The 22,597-nt window shown below is 43.8% G+C and overlaps 1 protein-coding gene and 1 long non-coding RNA gene across 6 annotated transcripts in view; both read right to left on the bottom strand.

Moving 5' to 3' along the window:
- Positions 1 to 260: 260 nt before the first annotated feature.
- LOC115577872 (uncharacterized) lies at positions 261 to 2,961 on the bottom strand. The gene is made up of 3 exons (XR_003983290.1): positions 2,856 to 2,961; positions 1,151 to 1,211; positions 261 to 646 (listed from the first exon to the last, which is right to left on the bottom strand). It is a non-coding gene; the product is annotated as an uncharacterized LOC115577872 (long non-coding RNA).
- A 1,809-nt stretch (positions 2,962 to 4,770) lies between these two features.
- LOC115577865 (glutamate--tRNA ligase-like) overlaps positions 4,771 to 22,597 on the bottom strand; it is a 96,443-nt gene continuing 78,616 nt past the window's right edge. For all 5 annotated transcript variants that reach the window (XM_030410747.1, XM_030410748.1, XM_030410750.1 and 2 more), the window contains 5 exons: positions 17,612 to 17,695; positions 6,022 to 6,026; positions 5,889 to 5,967; positions 5,559 to 5,690; positions 4,771 to 5,449 (listed from right to left, as the gene is read on the bottom strand). In XM_030410747.1, coding sequence (XP_030266607.1) covers positions 5,166 to 5,449; positions 5,559 to 5,690; positions 5,889 to 5,967; positions 6,022 to 6,026; positions 17,612 to 17,695 — 584 coding nt within the window. In that variant the 3' untranslated portion in view covers positions 4,771 to 5,165. The remainder of the gene's footprint in view (positions 5,450 to 5,558; positions 5,691 to 5,888; positions 5,968 to 6,021; positions 6,027 to 17,611; positions 17,696 to 22,597) is intronic.

The raw sequence follows: 22,597 nt of genomic DNA, 5'->3' as shown, positions 1-22,597 counted from the left end.
CGTTGTCCGCCCTAAGCTGCAAAACCAACTCCCTTAGCTCCTGCACCTCCTCTTCCATGTTGTCTAATAAGAGAACTGCACAGTGTGGGAAAAAGAAAAAAAAACTACTGGATTAGACGCTGCTGTTTTTTTTTGGCTCCACCTACAAAACAATAATACTAATGAAAAGAGGAAAAGAATAAATCTAAATAAAAAAAAAAAAAACACGTCCCTGCCCCTTTAAATGTGGTGATTCTGCCGACAACGCCAAGTTTGTGGCGAGGTGGAAGCTAGGGGTGAGTGTTGCCGAACAACGCCACCTGGGGAATTTCGCCACAGGAAGTAGTTACTGTTTTGCTAGGAGACTATAAGATCACACAGGTTCGTAAATCACCACTGGGCAGGAGACAGTGTTCAAAATATAGAAATACTTTTATTGTACAATGGGTTTTCTTTTAGTTTCAAAATTTACCAAGCCATCTCACATTAATCACTGGGCCAAAAAAAAGGGGATGGACAGAGCTGGGCTTGCCACGGCGGCCTGAAACCAAAGAGGAGGGAGAAACAAACCAAAATAATAATATCACCCGTGACACTGCACACCCACGCAACTGAGAAGTGAAGAACCCGCCACCAGGGATTGGGTCGCCGCTCTGAGCTCCAGCACCTGTCCACAAGGAGAGAGGGAGAATTAAAATGGCCTCACAGTCTGGCTGGTATCTCTCTCACACACACAGACACACACACACACACACACACACACACACACACACACCAACAATAAAGTATTATAAAAAAAGGAACCCAAAATAACCAATTAAATCTTCAAATACAATTAAACAAAAACGATGTAAAATAATACAAAGAAACTCAAATTTACACTTAACAATAAACAAATTAATAAATCAAGCTTTTCCTCAAATCAATAAACCCATGCAGCAGCCCCCAGAGAGCCCAGCATTAGGGCTCTGATGACAGCTCTGTGAGGGGGATGCTGGACCCAAACTCAATTCAGAAAACCCAAAAAAAAAGAAAACAACAAAAATTATTTTTTTTAAATGACACCAAAACGGCTGCCTAAAATCAGCAGCAGCCAAACAATGAAGCCACACAAAACAGCAGCGTCGTCCAGGGAGCCATGGCGATGAATGAATGTTTAAATGGACCTCACCGGCGCAGCGTCACAGCAGGCCAGGTAGCAGAGTTATTGCACGGCTTCTGCCTGATCCAAACTGTGGCACAGAATGTTAACAATTAGCCGGGGGTCGAGCAGCGGTTAGAAGGGAAAGAGGAGGACGGACAACCAGTGTTGGGGAGTAACTAATTACATGTAACGACGTTACGTAATTTAATTACAAAATGTACGTAATTGTAATCCGTTACATTACTGGGAGAAAATATGTAATTAAATTACAGTTGCTTTTGGAAATTTCAATGATTACAACTTAAGTTACATTTGAAAAATCGCCGCAAAAGCTCAGATTTATCAAATAGTTTGTTTTTAGTTTTTTTCATATCAACATCCTCCTTCCAAAACTGACGCTTGTGATTGGCTCTCTCTGGTCATGTGCCATTCGACTCAACCTACAAACCGTACGGCAGCAGTCAGACTCCGCAGCAACAGTGTCGGCGGCGTACAAGATGTTCCTGGGCTGGAAATACAAAAAACACTTCATACAGACAGAAGCCAGGCTTCCCCGTATTACAAAGGTGGCTCTCTTTTGACCCGGCTAGATCACCATGGTAACTTATGCTTCGCTCATAACCTGGTCCCGACCAGGTTCTGTTCAGAGTTTAATCATAAAATCGGCTATAAAAGCGCCGCTGTTTCACTATTTAACTCATTTACAGCTGACGTCACCTTTGAAAGTCCAGTGGAGCTGGATCAGAACATTGTACGGAGGGAGAGATCGTGCTGATCCGCTGCTGTTTACTTCCTCTCTGAGCGTCTCCGCCTACAGATGTTCAGCTGAGGGGATACGCTGCTCAGCTGTTGATCCGACTCGCGTCAGGAGGTCATTTATTAGGCTATAGCCTATTTACTTTTATATACAGTCAGTCACCACTGAAAGAAGTTGTGCACTCGCAGCAAGACAGATAATTTAACTTAATGTGGCCATGAATAAATTAATTGTTTCGCCTGTTATGTGTTGCCCAAACGCAGTAAATCTTGAGTAGGTCTTCTCTGTTTTCTCACATTTAAAAAGGTCTTTGTACAGAGACAACATGAGATGTGCTTGTAGCTACAGCACCTAAAAAACCCACTGTAACCTATTTTCATACGCACACCCAGCCTCGCTTTCAATAAAACACACACTGGCATTTTATAATTGTGATCAGTGAAATATATGAAAACAATATAAAACACAGTTTAAAACAACAGTTGTTGTTGCTCTAAAGCTTCATATTTAAAAGCAGCTCAATGTAGAGCTGTCAGAAATTAAAATCAGCCTCCTCTTGTCATATTTGCAGCAACACTGTTGCTACAGGTTTTTTTGTATCGCTCATACTCTCTCCATTAAAACAACCTGCTCCTCTTGGCTGAAATCAGCCCGTTGTCGCTACATTTAGTGAGGAAGTGAGCCTCCTTCGCCGTACAGGCCTAAGGTCAGACTCATAATATATGGTTAAACCTTTGAACTGAAAGGTTTATCACACTATAGGTCTTAAAATATGAAAATGGTTAGCAGTTGAGAGATTTCATTCAAAATTAAGAAAAGTAATCAAAATGTACTCAAATGTAATTAGTTACATTACTTTGAGAAAGTAATTGAAATAGTTACACTACTGTTACATTTTCAACAGGGTAACTTGTAATTGTAACCAACTACATTTCCAAAGTAATCTTCCCAACACTGCGGACAACGCCGACTTACCACGAGGACGCACAACCACACCCAGGAGGGCTTCCAGCGGAGCAACGCGGCCCCCACGGCGACAGTAGCCTGCCACACTACAGCAACAAAAAGGAGAACCGTGTCACCGATGCGCCCTGCGGCACACTAAAGGCCCCCACACACCGCCCAGACGTCCAACTGCCTTATCCGACCACTCTCCGACCACTCCGTTGCCTCTTGTCTGACCTGTTCGGCAGAAAAGTTGCATTGAACACACCGCTTCGACGTGCTGCCTACTCCACAGTAGCGTGTACGTTCTGCGCTTGCGCGAGATGCAATAAGCGGGTGGCGCTTGTGTTGTGAGTTGTAAACAAGAACCTTATGCACGCAACTCTCTTTACTTTCGATCAAAACGAAACTTAACTATTTCCGATAAAAACAGCTGCATACTAAACATGCAGCGAGGCATTACCAGACGAACAAGAATTAATTCGTCCTGAACGGACAGAACAACTAGTCTGTGCCAGTACTGCAAAACATGAAAACGGGGAATGACGGAACGGACTGCATAGAAAAACAAAGCGCACACAGTATTCCGTCCCTCCCACACACCGCGCTGATTCGCTATCACAACGCCAATCAAAACGGCTATTCAGCTGGCACACAACCAATCAGAGAATCCAATGGCCCAGACGTCCGACGGCCCTCCTCCTCAGACTTCGCATGCTCAGTCGGATCCGACAACGTCCGCGCGGCTCCGAAAGCTTCCGACGCAGCTGAACACACCAAACATATTTGCTCCCGACCTCGTCCGAGCCTCTCCAAACGCTTCAGACGTCCAACGGTTGGGCCGGTGTGTTCCTGCCTTAAGTGGGAAGGAGGACAGCGGTGCGCATACCTGTTGTGCAATGAGAGGAAACGTGCGCCAAGATGATCCGCCACGCCAAACCGGGCTCCACCACACTCCGACATGCCACAAAGGCTCAAACACCTGCACCAGCTCTGCCACGCCGGGCCACAGCCACCACGGAGGATGAGCAGAACCGGAAAGGAGAAAGGGATCGCAGGTGTGACCAGGCCAGTATAAATAAGCGTGCAGCGCTGCCCATCCAACAGTGCGTCAATCCACACCTAATGTGGATGGAGCGAGGAGGAGGAGGGGGGGCATGTGGGAAAAGATGAGACCGTCCTGCCACATTCAGGAACAAAATTTATTTGGTTAATGTCATTTATGTACTGTAGTGGTTAAAACACAGTCATAAAAACGAAACACAACTAGTGAGAAAAAGCATTTTAATCAGTTAGAACATTATAAATAACAGTGGATAATAAACAGTGTGTTACAGTGTACTTAACTTATTGCATTAATTAGCTAACTAATAAAGAGGGTGTAAGAAAAATGTAAGGAACTTGGAAAGTGCGCCTTGGTAAGATAGCTCTGACATCTAGAGGGTGCTACAGACACAAACTCAGATTTCATACTTTGGAGGTTTTTCCAAAAAAAGACAAAAGTTTCTTTGAAGTTTTTATCCTCCAGTAAGGCCGTGTTGAAATGCCAGTAGGCACTGTTGGGTTTTACACATTTTATAAAAACAGAAGCTGTCACAAGTGAGTCATCAGAGAAGCCATCAGGGCTGATAACACAACTTTTAAACACATTAAAATTATGTTTAAAACAATAAAACCGATCAAGCCTGGCCACAGACAGTGAGTTATGTTTAGTGTGTCTCCAGGTGTATTGTCTCTGCATAGTGCAATGCATAGTGAGGAATTAAGTGCAATTTGTGTTTGAGTAGTGGGTTTAACAGTTGTCCAATCATGAATTACTTTTGGTGAATCTTAAATTCTGTACATCCAAACTGATGAGACACATTTATTTGCTCTTCTGCTCACAAGAAGAGGATATTTCATCTGAAAGGAATGTATCGTGCTGAAGAAAAGACACAGACAGTAATGCAATGATATCTTTATGTTTTTATTCAAATGCACAAGAACACAATAATACATTTTTTTAGTATGTACAAATGATTGTTGCTGCAAACCTTTGTCATCCAGCCTTCATGATCATAACAAAATACAATAATTCTGTATGTCAACATATTTATAAACTTAATAAAAAAACATTTCTACGCGACATGTCTCTCACAAATTAGTTCACTTCTTTAATCTAGTGTTTAAAATGACGTGCAAATTAAAAATTCATAAACCTTTTCTGATCAACAAGATTGTTGTTGTAAATCAGCTGTCATTTAACAGAGAAAGTAATGACACTTTTATCAACAAGTACTGATACACTGCTACTGTGTGGTCAGTTTTTCATACAGTTAAAGAAAAATAAGTGTTTCCTGCTCACATGGTGAAAAGCAGATGACCACTGAAGGTGGTAGGATGATTTTGACTGTCATGTATCCTTGCATTAACCCACAGACGCATGTACACAACATCACCGACCTCTAGAAGCAACGTGACACCATTAGAAGTAGTCCCAACATGGGACGGCTGATGTTCATATGCAATGAAAATATGTTCTCCATTCTTGACCAACACAGCAGCTGAAGGATGTGAAGCATGTCCGTGTCCTTGTATGTAGAACTCAAAGTGGTAGGCTCCTCTCACTGGTGCAGTGAAAAAACCTGTGGAACATTTTAAATGAAGAATCAACTGCTGCAACATCTGTCAACCAGGTTAATATCGACATATTCAACAATTCAAATAATTATTTAATTTTGTGACTTTGAGTACCTGTGTTTGGGTTGTAGGCGTTTCCAATGTTTGTCACAACGTGTCTGAAGACCAGAAGAGTGTGTGTGTTAAATGGTCCAGTATATCCAGAGCCTGAAGCCAACAGTGAAGCTGAGAAAGCCACCTGTTTGACTGAGAGAAACAAACTTGTTTTAAAGTGACTGATGTTACAGCAACAATGAGCATGTTTCAAAATGAAGTTATCTAAAGACACATATTATTCTCAGTGTTGTTGTGCTATTCACATCACACACGGTTTTGCATTAGACAAATATTATGAGAACTAAACAGTTTTTAATATTGAATTGCTGGTTTAGTTCTCAGTCTTACCTTCTCCATCTCTCTTTAGAGCCTCCACCTGGTTTTCTGTGACATTAGTCCTGGCTTTAATGGAGATCAGCTCTGCTGTCAACTTTTTGTCAACCTCAGTCTTCTGTAACTCCAGTTCCTTCAGTTTAGCTGTTTGTGCTTAAAACAATATTTAAAAAACATTATAGACATATACTATTGTTCTTTGTAAATTCCATAAAATAGTATTTGTCAATGCTCTCTATACGTTATCAGGGTTTCGATGATCTTTACACAGTACCTTGAAGTTGTTTGTCCGTTTCAGTCTTCTGTAACTCCAGTACTCTCAGTTTAGCTCTTTGCACTTGATTAAAGAGATAAATGTCTGTATGTTAGTTTTTATCTACTGAATCATCATTTTCCTTGAGAAACTTGAAAAAGTGTTGATTTACTTTTGTAGCCACATAAACTGCATGACTCTATGTGATGGCACTGTTAGTGATTCAACCACTTTGGCCTGGACTGAAATATCTTCACAACTGTTTTATCAATCTATCCATCCATCCATTTTCGTCCACTTATCCGGGGCCCGGTTGCGGGGGCAGCTCCCTGAGCAGGGACACCCAGACTTCCCTCTCCCCGGACACTTCCTCCAGCTCTTCCGGGAGGATCCCAAGGCGTTCCCAGGCCAGCTGAGTGACATAGTCACACCAGCGTGTCCTGGGTCTTCCTTGGGGTCTCCTCCCGGCGGGACATGCCAGGAACACCTCCCGTGGGAGGTTTTTTGCTTAGTCACATGTTGTCACAACGACTGGACAGATCAGCATTACAGACATGTTCACCACAGGATAGATTCTAAGAACTTAGCTGATCTTCTGACGTTTCATCTACAGCCATCTTCAGTTTAACATTTCAATGAACACCACATTGATGTTGACATTGTGTTTCTAAGTGTCTTCACAACTACCATCTAAATTTTCATCTATAATGCTAAATAATGCTCGTATCAACCTCTGCTGTACTTTATGTTAGTGCTAATTAGGGTTCAAGCCGAAAATTATTGTTTTTGTTCCAATTCAAAATTATTTGTCTCTTGTTGCCGCTCAAAGTCCCATGAGTTGAAACATGAAACTTGGCCTGAGGTGCAAATGCTATTCAAGAAATATAAACCAAATCGGTCTCATAGTGGTGCTATTATTAATGCAATTTTTGAAAGGCCTTAACCACTGAACAGTAAGTCCGGTTGACTTGAAATTGAACACTCAGTCCACTAAGTCCAGCTCAAAGTGCTGTATGTAAAATGTCTCCAGGATCATGTGGAGCCGCCATGATGGATTTTGCTCTAGTTAGCATAGACTGAAAAACAGTAAAGTGACATTGTGTTTTCATAAATTGACTCAATCAACACCACATTTTTAAACTGTTTTAACTGTTTTAAAGTTTTAACTATTACAAATGTCAAACAACATGGTTGATTTTACTCTACATACCCTTGCAAAGGGCAGGTCTTAGAATGAATTGGCCATGACTCAATAGCCATTGGTCCAACCATCATAAAACTCAGTAGATTCCGGCCGTGTTTTTAAATAGTTTTCAAAGCATTTTGAAATGCCAATACCAAAATGTGATGGTCACAAATCTTGTCAAAAATGTTGTTGCTGTTGCTAAGCTGACACAGCTAAAGTTAGACAGAAGCTTTTCTTTGACTCATCTTTGCCTTCAAGTCATACTGCTAAAAAATGTGTACACTACCTTCATTCTCTTTCTGTAAGAGCCTTATCTCCAGCCTCTGTTCAGCCAACGAGGCGCTCATTTCTCTCAGCACAGCATGGATGTCTTGTGTACTTCTCTGTTGTTGGTCAGCAGCATTTGTTGGTTCTCTTCTCTCAGCTTCAGTTTGATCTCCAGGTTGAATAATTTGGTTGTCAGACTGTGTTTGAAGCTGAGCCGTGCAGAGAGAGCAGATCAGCAGCAACAGAGGAAAACACATTGTCATCTCCATTCTCAAAGTGACGGTCTGTTCAGTTCTACTGTGTAGTTTCTGTGTTCATCTCAGCCTTAAATAGTGTTTCATGCTGATCAATCATTACCAGAAAACAGACACGTGCAGGACATCAGTTTGATAACACTGATCACATGGAGCATGTCATCAGAACACTGAAAACACAGCACATTAACATAAATGATTCATTAGAACCTGTACACCCATCAGTCAGGACATGAAATAGTAAATTAAACTCATAGGTGAAGTGAAAAACACTGATCACCTTGTCACATGAAATGTGTTGGGAAACATTAAGTCATCTTATTGATGTGGATGCCACTTGATGCGCACCACCCACCAGAACACTGTTGCAGACCAAGTATTATCGTAATCGTTCCGACTTAGACCATTGATGCTTGATTGGATTGGGATCTGGGAAACTTGGAGACCAAGTTGACACCTTGAATACTTTGTCACGTTTCTCTGGCCATTCCTGGGGTCCGTTTCACAAAGCAGGTTTAGTGAAAACTCTGAGTCTGTTAACCCTGAAATGAGGGAAACTCTGAGTTTTCCGTTTCACAAAGGGAGGTAACTCAAACCAGAGAAAGAGGGGTAACTCCAGCCTGTTTCACAGAGAGAGGTAACTTAAGCTCTCGGTCAGTTACCACGGTAACATACTCTGTGAAACTAACCTGGTCGGGACCAGGTTTTTCTCAACAAACCTCGAGTTTCTCTCTGTCTCCGCCCTCTTTCAGCCACACACGCTATTTGATTTTCTCATTCATTCAGTCAGCAGGCAAGTTTTGGCGTAGTATAGTTCTGCCGTCTGTTTTTTGAGAAAATCATTGCAAAAATCAGTCAGTAGGGCTACATTAGAAGTTATATTAGGTGGCGACTATTTTCACTACCATGGCATGTCCTTTTGATAATGATCCCGTGGATGAAGGTGCAGCATTACTGCGCAGAGAATTAAATATTCGTCGGGAGATGATTATCAGACCGTACATAGATGTTCTTGCATTTCCAGACAGTTATCTTTTTGAGCGGTACCGTTTCACGTCACAGTCCATCATTTACATACACAACCTAATCCGTCCTTACATTTCCAACATTACCAACCGAAGTCATGCTCTCACATCCCAGCAGATATTGTGTGTTGCGCTGCGTTTTTTTTTTTGCAAATGGGAGTTTTTTATACAACGTCGGAGATGCAGAGCACTTGAGCAAGGCAACTGTATGCAGAGCGGTCAGAAAAGTGTGCCTCGCCCTGAAACGGCTACTACCCATTTTTATCATTTTCAGCTCCTCTGCCTCCGTTAGAGGTGGCGGTGCTGGGCCACCACCCGTTGTACGGGCATCTGCTTTCTTTCTGTTGGCTGAGTAGAAGTCTGTGTTAGTTTAAATAGGCTTAATTATTTAACAGAACATGATATAGATGAGAAGACATTTATGTGTGTGAAAACAGCATTATGTTGGGGATAAAACAACTGTACAGTCAAACAGCCACTTAATATTTACAATGTAAAACATGATCAAAATGAGTTACCCCCATGAGATTATGCCGAGGTCTAATGTTTTTATGTTTCATCTTAAGCTGCAGCCAAGTGCGCTTCTCAGCCAGGGTTGCACCTAAATTAAATAAATTAATAGGCTACCACTCAAGCAGTTTCCCCCTGTAATATTATTGTGATTGCAAAGGACTACATTTAAAATTACGCATTGACCCGAGCGCCAATGTTCTCCCACGCCTTCTCCCTCTCTTTTGCTGCTGCAGCGGTTTTACACTTCCTTCTAAAAACGTGCTCAAACTCACCGTATGAGCGCATTAATATTTCCAATTACAGTGGGGTGAAAAACGTAGCCCTCCTCTTCCCCGTTGCCATGGTGACTCGTCGAATCAGGGCTCCATTGATGCTGTCTTTTTATACTTGTGGTGCACGTGCTTAACTCCAGGTTAAACTACTCCGAGTTGATCAAACTAACTCAAATCTGCTGTTCTGGAACCGAAAACTCAGAGTTTTCTATCTCAGAGTAGATCAACTCAGAGTTCAGGGTTAGACTCAGAGTTTGTTGAACCTGCTTTGTGAAATGGACCCCTGAGCAGTTTGTAACAATAACATTGTCCTGCTTGGGGAGCCACTGCCAACATGGAATGTTGTTGTTGTTCATAAGGGAAATACTTTGTCTGCAACAGTGTTCAGGTGGGTGGTGCACGCCAAGTAGCTTCCACATCAATGACATGACCTAAGGTTTCCGAGCAGAAGACAGCATTTGAACAAGATGATGTCATTCAATGTCATTCATTTTACCTCTTAGTCCATTTGATATTGTGGCTGATCTGTGGATGTTGGAATGTAGCTCTCAGTGCTTGAACCATTCTTTTTGCTAAAATGTGCATTATCAAAGGTCAAAATCATGTATAAAATCACCTCATGGCTGATAACACTGAAAGGTAAGAAAGACAGCATCAGATCAATATAATTGTCATCCTCACTGAAGTTTGACAGTGTGAACATTGAACGACTTGAAAAGAAAAACAAGTCATTAAAGGAGTAACAAACAAAACATTATCAGCCCGACCTGTTCAAACATTGACACAGTCAGATGTAGTGGCCTCCCTCAGGTTGTTAATTGGCTGAGATAACAACAGAAACACATGTTAGATGAGTCATAAAGAACTTTTTTCTCTCTTTGCTTCCTCAATAAATCCATCATGATAATAAAGTCTGACTTTGGAAAAACAACAACACATTTAACAACAACATCTATTGACAGACAAGCGCAAAGTCATAAAGTCATAATATGACAAGTGTAAAACTTCTCTACTGAAAATGGATCAGAGTGGCTGTTGATCAGCTTTATTCTCATAAACATGTGTGACAATAGATTTTCAAAAGTTCAGTGTGAATGAACAGAGACACAGAGCAGATAAACAGGGCTGAGGAGGATGGGACTGGAGCCGAGCAGAAGGAATGAGCAGGTACTACGATCTAGCGAGGTGGATATGCCAGAGCTGAGTCTTTGTAGGATTCTTATTTGCAGGATAGGATGCAGCTGATGTGGCTCCGCCCAGGTCCACTCACCTGTCTCCACTCACCTGTCTTCACTCAGGCATCCACCCACACACACATACAGAGAGAGAGACTACAGAGGAGGTGGAGGTGGAGAGCATGAAAACTTTTGGTCAAGTCAAGTGTTTGAATTTAAATTTTAAGTCTTTTTTATATAAATGACACAAAAGACAAAGAAAATATGATATGTTATACCTATTCTGGCCATAAGCGGTAATATTGACCGCACATCATTTCGTGGGTTTCATTGTTTCATTTTTTGCGCGGTTTGCTGCTCTCTTTGTCTCTCTTGTCTCTACCTATGTTAGCGGTCTCCAGCTATGCTTCTTTGTGAATTTACTTGTGAGTTAATTAGTTGTATTATATAGCCTGGTTGGCACCATGGGCAAACAAAAACGGGAGTTCCCCCCTCTGTGAAACAGCGAGCGGAGCTGTTCAAGATGAACGTGCTGAAGTGATGCGACTCTGACTGTGTAGTAGGGGAAAGCCGAGGAAGAATGGCTGCATCCTGAACACTGTGCACACAAGTGTGGGTACCTTTAGTGGGGCAAAGACAAAACCCCAGTCTATGATTTACTACAACACCAAGTATGGCGAGTACATCCCGGACCAGATGGCGAGGGCGTACTCCGTCAAAGGATGTAAGGAAGATGGCCAGTGGCGGTCTTCTATAACATCCTCAGCCTGGGGAAGCAGGGGAAGCAACCACTGCAGCAGCAGCAGACACAGACACGGAGGCAGTGCCAGTCCGAAAGAGCTGCAAATGGAAAAAAAACTTTGGACACTTGAAATGCCACAAGCCCATGTGTGGTAACTGTGCGAGGAGAGCGGAGGTAATCTGTAGAGACTGTGACCAGTGATCGCAACGGCTCTTTTTTGGTATTACAGCAGCTTGTTTCCAGCTTTTTCAATTATTTTTATTATATATTATTACAGTAACACAGTACAGTTATCACAGTACATAAAACATTATCATAGGACCATTTTTATATAAAATTGTTCAAGTTGCACGTCTCTTTAAAAAACCTAAAATCAACCCAGACTCTAGCCTTCACTAAAGAGATAAAGACAGAAAGTGCTTCTTGTCCTGTCCTGTCCTCCACTCTGTTCTTCCCGCTGCAGTAGATGGACAGTTTGGCCTCTACAACAATCAGATTAAGCAACTGCCACTTTGAGGCGTTAGTCTTTTTATTTCTAACTCCTAGAATGAAAGTGGTCTCAGACCATTCCTCACCAAACCATCTAAAAACATTCTTCAGGGCATTAAAAGGGTTACAGAGCCTTTTGCACTCATAAAAACAATGAAACACCATCTCTACTTCCTCACAAAAAGGACATACATTAGCAACAGTGGGGTTGATCATTGAAATAAAAGCATTCAATGCAATGGCTCCGTGCAAAATCCTCCATTGCAGATCACCTGTTCTCTTCTTTAGAGGAGGTTTGTATAAAAGCCTCTACATAGGTTTCACTCCACTGTCCACATTCAGTTTCTGCCTCCACACTGTGTCCACTCTGCCATTCAGCTTATTTCTGTTTAGGGCATTAACAAAACAATCATACACAACTTTTCTTTTCACTGTGAACAAGTCCACATAATTAGAGTCCATCAAATTTAAAAATTGTCCTGAGAAACCGTCCAGATTTGGAACAAAACCCAGCTCTGGAAATGGGTCACTGTCATCAGGTGTGTCTAATCCTTTACAGTACTCCTGTAGCATCTTGACCTCCTCTTCCATTAGTCTCACAGTCCACTTTTTAAAAATGGTACTGGTCTGTCGAGTAGACTGCAACCCAATAGCAGCGGCCACAGGTCGGTGTGTCAGCTAGTCCAGGACCAGCTACATCCACCAGCCTCCTCAGAGTGACCACTCCACTGGTGCACAGCATGTTGGTGAGACCTGGTGTTGTGTTGTCCTCGACGTCCATCCTGGCATCATGAATCAGAGGCTCTTCCAGCAGCCAATGCAGAGAGCTTGCAGCAGAGTCGGCGTCAGAGCACATCTAACCGGGGGGCATTCAGTGAATGCGGGGGGTCACTTTCTGCCACTCAACAACTCAATGTACTATGTAAATACGTGACAATATCAGTTTCCTGTCAACAATCAACACACTAATCCATGTCTTCTACCAAAATATATAACGGGGCATGTTTTCACATAGGCACCGCATAGTCTCTCTCTCTCTCTCTCTCTCTCTCACACACACACAACCCCCCTCTCTCTCTCTCTCTCTCTCTCTCTCTCTCTCTCTCTCTCTCACACACACACACACACACACACACACACACACACACACACACACACACACACAGCCTCTCTCTCTCTTTCACTCACACACTCAGTCATTGCTCATCACTGAAACAACGTAATAGACCACACAGCCAGATACGGCATAATTTCAGACAGGAAAAAAACCCATACAGCTTTAAGTGTTATAAAAAAGTATGCCACAGCGGGCAATTTAAGGTACATTAGGGGCACGACTTACCTTTAGAAGAGCTGGATGCGACTGGTGTCTTTCCACTCGGTGGTGCATCTTCGGGTCAAGTCTTTCTCAAATGCCAGCTAAACCAACTGGGCCTTTCTTTTGTGATGCATTGGACGTCTGTGGTCCGCAAATACATTTCTCAAGATGGAGAATGAATTCTCGCACATTGCCATTGGGGCACCAAATGTCAGGCCAAGTTTAAACGCAGTCAGCACACTTGGCATTGCCATCAGGTACGTGTGGTACTTTGAGAGGATATACTGTACAGTCCAATCCACCCCGGTTCTGGGTTCGGTTTGCTTTTGCGAGCTGAAAAACTGCTTCGCAACTTTGAACTCTGTCTCAATGACATCCACTCATGACAGGTCCATAATGTGCTTCACAGCACTGACATCAAGGAATGCAGTGCTCTCTGGATTAAGTGCAGAAAGAGCACCAGCCAACTGTGAGTTGCGCTCGCTGAATCTATGATCCATTTCTCCAAGTACTGAATCTACAATGCTGTAGTACAGTCTCTAAAGCTCACTTCTGGTGTCATCATCTCTTTGTCCTGTAGTTCCCACAACAAGATACGTGTCAGTTGGACGTCTTGGCGGTGTGTGGGGGCCTTAACAGTGGTTTGCAGGTCACAGACCCCAGCATCTCCGTGTGGAATAGTAGTGTTCAAGCCATGTCAAAACGAATACACATATACATGACTTGGATCGATAAGTAGGGCGATCGGAATGTGTTTCCCGGTTAGCGGACATGGCCGAGGACCCCTCTCCAGATGGGATTCTCAAACCACACCTCCAGCACATCTGGGACCGTCGCCTGAACGCCAGTTAAACTGTCACACCGGCACGATCTCATTGTCGTTTTTCCTCGACAGTTTCTTTAGGTTTATGATGTCTGGCAAGCTGACCAGCAGCCGCCGGCCGACTGCAAACACTCACACAACCTCCCCAAAAACCCCCGAACCCCTATGTACACACCAACACTAGAATAGACTACACAACACTCTATTTACAACATTTACAAGAAAAACAAGTTTGAAACTCACTCGCTCTGTAGGTCACTCACTCAAGCTCACTCACGCTCACACATGTGCAGAGAGAGAGAGAGAGAGAGAGAGAGAGAGAGGTGGAGGGCATGAAAACTTTTGGTCAGTCTTACAAACAGACGTAAAACATTTATTTTGTTGTCTGCCAACAATAAGAAGATATTTCATTTAGAAACTAAAATTAACGATGTATTGAAGAAAGGTCTACAGACAGTACTGCACTGATATGTTTATGCTTTTATTCAAATGTAAAGCAACACAATAATAATATATTTAATATGTACAAATAATTATTGGATCAAAGATTTGTCTTCCAGCTTTGATAATCAGGATAAAAACATTAACTGAGTCTTTGATTTGCAGGTTTTGATGCAGTAATTCTGTACGTCAACTTACTTAGATTTTTACAAAAAGCAGACATTTCAACAATTTTCTCACAAATAAGTTCACTTCTTTAACCGTGAAGTGTTGGCAGCACAAAAATGGCACAAATATTCTCTCATTGTCCATCACTGTGCATTTCAATCCAGAAAAAAAATCTAGATGAAAAATTAATGAACCTCTTTTTATCAAAAAGATTGTTGTTGTTGTTGACGAAGATGTTGATGTTTCTTCATGAAGTACTGATACACTGCTACTGTGTAGTCAGGGCTATCACATGGTTGAAGAAAAAGGACTGTTTCCAGCTCACATGGTGAAAATCAGATGACCACTGAAGGTGGTATGATGATTCAAATTGTCATGCACCCATGACTTACTCCACAGACTGACAGACACAACATCTCCGACCTCTAGAAGCAGCGTGACACCATTAGAAGATTTCACACTTCCAGACACCTGACGCTGATATGCAATACAAATATTTCCTCGATTCTTGACCAACACAGCACCTGAAGGATGTGAAGCATGTCCCGCTCCATATATGTGTAACTCAAAGTGGTAGGCCCCTCTCACTGGTGCAGTGAAACAAACTGTGGGACATTTTAAATAAAGAATCAACTGTTGCAACATCTGTCAACCAGGTTGATGTCAACATAACATAAATGTGTGAATTTGAGTACCTGTGTTTGGGTTGTAGGCGTTTCCAATGTTAGTGATGATGTGTCTGAAGACCAAAGGAGTGTGTGTGTTAAATGGTCCAAGATTCTGTCCCAAGCCTGAACCCAACAGTGAAGCTGAGAAAGCCACCTGTTTGACTGAGTGAGAGACAGAGAGAGAAAGACTTTTAACCGCCTTTATTAAAACATGTCTGTGTATTTATCGCAGCACTATACAAGACACTGTACCCACCTTCCCACAGACAGCAGAGAGCAGAGACAGTAAAGACACAGACACATGATGTACACACTCAGGCACGTTACAGAACACACAGCCCTCCCCCACATTATGATCCACTTTAGACCAAAACACATTTGTTGCCAGGTTCCCATGTAACACCCTCCACTGCAGATCCCCTGACCTCTTAGGCAGAGGGAGCTTATACAGCACCCTCCACCTAAACACTGCCATCGTCTGTCCGTCAAGGTAGTGCTGCCACTGATGCGCTCTGATCTCTTTCGATACTGCAAAGTTCCCAACCTAGGCTAACATTGCATAGAAAACGTTCCCCTTCACACCGTAACAACACCCCAGCTCGGAGAAGCAAAAGACAACATCGGGAAAAGTGGACACTTCTCCCTCCTTGCCTGAGTCCAGTGCTGATGGAGACAGCGAGCCCAGCACCTGCCCTCTCAGCCTCTCCTCTCATGTACCAGCAGATACAGCACCACAGCTCTGAGCCAGTGATGAATGGACGAGTCCTCTGTACCCTCTCCAACAGGCAGGCAGGTGGATTAAGAACCGCCAGCTTGTGCCACAGTGAAGCAGCCATCAAATATATTATTATAAGTGTTGAAGGTTCCCTCCAAGTTCCTACTAACCCAGCCCTTGGGTACACCTCCTAAAACCTTCAACCACTCCCTGTTCCACCCCATACGTCCAGGTAGCTGTGGGACATCTGATTGCCTCCACCCCCCACATAACAGCGCTCTTCCCCCAGTTCACTTTTGCAAACCTGAAGTGCACGCATTACTGCCTTAATCCTTCAGTCGGGATCACTTCGAGTTGTTGTTCTTATAGCACATACCTATAACTGCGGTGGCGAGTGATTATGTGATTATCGTGGGAACTCCTCGGTCTTGCGACGCCAGTTGTCGTCAGTACTGCGCCGTGGCGGATTGAACCGCAACCGGTGGGGGTTGCTGGACAGCGGAGAAAAACCGAATCGGAGATGTAACGCAGCAGACATGTATCTGGTGGAATCTTGCGGTAAGGGCTGCCCTGCGATGGCTGAGTGGTAGCTCCCCTACAAGAAGGCACTCAATCACCACCTCATACCAATCTGGGCCCAGAATGACCAGAAGCTTTTATAGAAGTCAGTCGGCAGACCATCCACACCTGCGGAATGCCTGGGTTGAGGAGAGTTGCAGTAAACCCTCCAATAATTCCTCAACACAAGCTGGATCAGTTCTCTGCTGCATTCAGTGTCCTATACAAGTAATGACTTTTATAAGACACTGACATGTCACCTACATGTTAGGCAGACTCAAGCAGTGCTTGTGTCCATCATCCCCCTGTCATTTTTCATGCCCAAAGAAAAATGAGGTAGGTGCATCCATTTCATTTAAAATTAAAGAACAAGCCCTTACAAGAGCCCCTACTGCTCTGTCCTGGAGAACAGAGCCCAAATTCTCCTTCGTTCAGCCAGGTTTTATCTCTGCTCTGCCGTGTTTTGCTCCATAATCCTCTCCTCAGCCTCCTTTATGCTGCTCTCCATCCTTCCATCCAGCCAGCAGTTTCCTCTTCACTACCACGACAGCAAGCAGCACGTCCTACACCAAGGCTTCGGCATCTGGCACACACTTGAAGTCGCTTCATAGCGTAAACTGACCTCCACTCTCCGCCTGAAGTGGCCATTGCCACCACCATGTCGAAAAAACAAAAAGATCAAACTCCTAACCATACAACTAGACCCACTAAACCATAAGAAACACTGTCCACTCTCTCAGCTCGAGAGAGAGAGAGAGAGAAATGTCATTGCTCTGAACTCACTGTGGAAACAACAATCTGACCAACATGATCTGGATTTCTTCAACTATTTCTTCTAATATCAACTTTCTACTTTAGTTCTCAATCTTACCTTCTCCATCTCTCTTTAGAGCCTCCACCTGGTTTTCTGTGACATTAGTCCTGGCTTTAATGGAGATCAGCTCTGCTGTTTGTGCTGGAGAAAAGTTACATCATGACATAGCCAGAAGTGTTAAATAACATGTATTGTAATTTGTTTCCTCAAACAGTGTTTCGTTGTTTGTGGATAATGTCATGGATCTGATGGAAAACAAAGTACCTTGAAGTTGTTGCTTTAGCTTCTCCACCTCGGTCTTCTGTTCTTTCAGTTGGGCAGCTTGTGCTTGAGAAATACAGTAAATGCCCGTATGTTAGTTTTTACTGCAAATCAATTCTCAATCAATCAAAGCTTCTGTAAATTGTTGAGTTTTATTTTATCTACTGCGATCATCAGGTCAGGATTTCAATCAACACAGTTAAGTTAACAGTTGTGGCTTTAAGTGTCTTTCCAACTAAAACATCTCAATAACTATTTGATGATATTCATGAAGTTTGGTACAGACATTCATGTTTATCTCAGGATGAATACTAACATCCTCTGTGATCCCTTACCTTTTTATCTAGGCCACCATCAGGTCAACCTCTTAATCAGTCCAATACTTTGGTTTATGACCAAACCTACAGACGCACACATCAGACTATACTGTACTTTGCAATTGTGCTGATTAATATCTGTGAGCACCCTGGTCTTGTTTTGTTTCTGTCCTTTGTGTCTGAAGCTGTAATATTGTAGGACACTGTAACAGTGACCTCAGTTTGTTGCTGTAATTGAAAAATGGAAGAAACAAAAGAGTTTAAAAGGTGTAGAAGACAAGGATTTATAGACTGAGAACATCCTGTTGCTGTTGTTAAACTGACACACTGTGTACATTAAGAACAACGTTATAAAGTCTCCCAGGAGCTTTTCTTTGACTCATCTTTACCTGCAGGTCATACTGCAAAACAGTTCAGTGTTACAACATTATACAAAAACCTGTAACAGAGTAGTGGTTCTTATTGATACTTCCCTCACTGCTCACATACTACTGTACCTTCATTCTCTCTCTGTAAGAGCCTCATCTCCACCCTCTGTTCAGCCAACGAGGCGCTCATCTCTCTCAGCACAGCATGGATGTCTTGTTTACATCCTTGTTGTTGGTCAGCAGCATTTGTTGGTTCTCTTCTCTCAGCTTCAGTTTGATCTCCAAGTGGAATAATGTGGTTGTCAGGCTCTGCTTGAAGCTGAGCCGTGCAGAGAGAGCAGATCAGCAGCAACAGAGGAAAACACATTGTCATCTCCATTCTCAAAGTGACGGTCTGTTCAGTTCTACTGTGTAGTTTCTGTGTTCATCTCAGCCTTAAATAGCGTCTGATGTTTATCAATCATTACCAGAAATATTATATGAGACGTGTGCAGGAGATTTGGTTGATAACATTGATTATGTTGAGCACATTATCAGGAAAACAACACTGAAAACACAGCACTCAAACATAAATGTTTTATTAATAGCCTTATGTTTGAATGTAGCTCCCAGTACTTGAATAATCAGTTCACCAAATTCAAAGATTTTCTTTTCATATCTGGCTCAGTGTTGGGTATGTCACTAACACAGGAAATCTTACTGTGTCACAGTACAAACACATTTTATTTACCCCAAGGTGGATACTCAAAAGTTAAAATCAGTTTACAGTCACATCATGGCTGATAAAGACAGCGAAAGACAGCATCAGATTAATATAATTGTCAATGTCAATGAAGTTTAAGTGTTTAACAACAAGTCATTGAAGGAGTAGCAAACTAAAGATTATCATCCCGACCTGTTCAAACATTAATGACACAGTCAGATGTAGTGACCTCCTTCAGGATGTTAATCAGCTAAGATCAAATGACTCATTACAGATGAGAGTTTTCTCTCTTTACTTACTGAATAAATCCAGCGTGGTTTTAAAGTCTGACTCTTGAAAAGCAACAACACAATGTTAATTTATGTCATTTTTAGCACCGACACAGTTTTTCTTAACTGACATGAACGAGTCTCTCAAAACCAAAGACAAGTGCTGAAACGTGAAGTCATAATATGACAAAGTGTTGAGCTGCTGAACTGAAAATAGATCAGAGTGACTGTTGATTGAGTTTTAATCCCATCAACATCTGTGACAAAAGCTGTTTAAGATTTGAATGTCAATCCAAATACAACTACTGTGTGTACTGAATAATCTGGACACTTCAAGTACAATAATAAAGGCAAAACTGTCAGTTTCAGTCACAATATTTGAAGCTTATATGGCTAAGTTTCAGGAGCAGGACCACACCTCAACAGCGCCAACCACCTGACCCTCTCCTCGTCTTCGCTCTCGTATTTTCAAGATGGCGCCGTGCCAGTGGCAGCCTATTGTAGCAGCTCCCGGTACTTCGTAGTTTTTATTAAGTTTTTATTGTGCTTTTAGCGTATTTTTTTATTTATTATCTGTACCCTGTGCTGTGGATACACACTGTCCACACGTCAAGATGTTTATCCAACGGTTTGGATATCTCTTAGCTAGTTTTTTCGTGCTTTGGTCTCTCCTGGTGACTGGAAGCCGTGCCTGCTCTACAGCCGGCATTGTTTACAGTCGCGACCAGCTGATCGCCCTGAGGCCCCAAACCCTCTTCGCCGGGGAGAGACCTACAGTACCGAAAGAGCTAAGGAGGAGGCGGCGAGGCTGCAGAGCAGGAGTTAAACGGAGAAGGAAGAGGAGGAAGTTTAAACCCTGCATCCCGGCAGTTATTACTGGAAACGTAAGGTCCCTGGCAAATAAGATTGACAAACTGGAAGCGCTCGCCAGGACGCAGCGAGAGTATAGAGAGTCCAGTATCATGTGTTTCACGTAAACGTGGCTACACGACCAGATACCGGACTCAAACGCCACCATCCCCGGCTTCCACACGGTCCGAGCCGACAGAGACACCACCGCGAGCGGCAAGAAGAAAGGAGGAGGGCTCGCCGTGCTTGTCAACAACAGGTGGTGTCATGACATCGAGCTCATCGCGATCGGACTGCGTCCATATTATCTGCCACGGGAGTTTACCAGTGTCATCGCCATAACTGTTTACATTCCGCCATCTGGAAATGCCGATGCCGCGTGTGACGTCATCCACGCTGCGACCGTGGCACTACAGACGAAACACCCCGGAGCCTTCGTCATCATCACAGGTGTCTTCAACCACGTCTCTCTCTCATCCACTCTCCCAACATTTCACCAGTTTGTCAAATGCACAACAAGGGACAATAAAACCATAGATCTGCTGTATGCAAATGTTAAAGATGCATACAGCTCCACTGCCCTCCCTACCCTGGGAAGGTCAGACCACAACCTCGTCCTGCTCTCCCCATCATACAAGCCTGTGGTTCAGCAGCAACCAGTGACAGTAAAAACTGTGAGGAAATGGTCTCCTGAGGCCATGGAGTCACTGCAGGGTGCCCTAGAAGCCACTGACTGGGATGCACTTTACAAACCACATGGCGAGGACATCGATGGCATCACTGATTGCGTCTCTGATTACATTGGGTTCTGCATAGACAACACCATCCCCACTAAAGAGGTCCGCTGTTACCCAAATAACAAACCCTGGGTTACCAGCGACCTGAAGGCCCTGCTCAACGAGAAAAAGAGGGCCTTCAGGTCAGGGGACCATGCAGAACTCAAGCGTGTTCAGAGAGAACTAAAACACAGCATCAGGGAGAGTAAGGAAAACTACAGGAGAAAACTGGAATCCAAACTGGAGAACAATAACACCAGGGATGTACGGAGGGGGATGAGAGAGATCACTGGCTTCCAGAGGAAAGGAGGAGGAACAGCTGAGGGGAACGAACAACGTGCGAACAAGTTTAACCTGTTTTTCAACAGGTTCGACTCCAGCTCCCCCAGCAGCCCCCCCGCTGCTCCCCCGAGCAACCAACTCTGGACACAACCCCCCCACAACTCCACACCAGCCCCACAGCCCCACACCAACCCCTGCAGTAGACACCAGGTTTCACCACCTCCTGCTCCCCCTCCCCCACCCCCCACCTCCCTGCTGGCCCCCACCACAGACTTTCTCACACCCCCCTCCCCCAGGACCCTCGCACTTCCCCCACTGCTGCCTACAAACTTCTGCAGCAGTCACCACTCTGCACTACCTCCCTCCCCCCAGTCTGGACTTAACATCACAGCCAGCCAGATGAGGAGAGAGCTGGAGAGGCTCAATCAGAGAAAAGCTGCTGGACCGGACCGCATCAGCCCTCGCGTGCTGAAGGTCTGTGCCGGCCAGCTCTGCGGAGTTCTCCAGCACCTCTTTAACCTGAGCCTCCACCTTCAGAGAGTGCCAGTGCTCTGGAAAACATCCTGCCTTGTTCCAGTGCCCAAAAAAGGACATCCTGTGGCACTGGATGACTACAGGCCGATTGCACTGACCTCTCACATTATGAAGGTCATGGAGAGGCTGGTTCTTGCACACCTCAGACCCCTAGTGTGCCCATCACAGGACCCCCTACAATTTGCATATCAGCCCTATGTTGGGGTTGATGATGCACTCATTTACCTGCTGCAGGAAGCCTACTCCTCCCTGGATAGACCCAACACTGCTGTCCGCGTCATGTTCTTCGACTTCTCCAGCGCCTTTAACACCATCCAGCCCAAGCTGCTGAAGGCCAAACTGGAGAACATGCAGGTGGATTCTCCTCTTGTCACATGGGTTAATGACTATCTGACGGGCAGGCCACAGTATGTGAGATTACAAAACTGTGTGTCTGACCGTCTGATCAGCAACATCGGCGCCCCCCAGGGAACTGTGCTGTCGCCCTTCCTCTTCACCACCTACACTGCAGATTTTAAGTACCGCACTGAGTCGTGTCATCTGCAGAAATTCTCTGATGACACGGCCATTGTGGGGCGTGTAGAGGATGGGAGGGAGGATGAGTACAGGGACCTGGTCGGCAATTTTGTCAAATGGTGTGAGGAGAACCACCTGCAGCTGAACGTGGCGAAGACGAAAGAGATG

Source organism: Sparus aurata, unplaced genomic scaffold (assembly GCF_900880675.1).
Source record: "Sparus aurata unplaced genomic scaffold, fSpaAur1.1, whole genome shotgun sequence".
Taxonomy (NCBI): Eukaryota; Metazoa; Chordata; class Actinopteri; order Spariformes; family Sparidae; genus Sparus; species Sparus aurata.
This window is presented reverse-complemented; position numbering and strand designations above follow the sequence as displayed.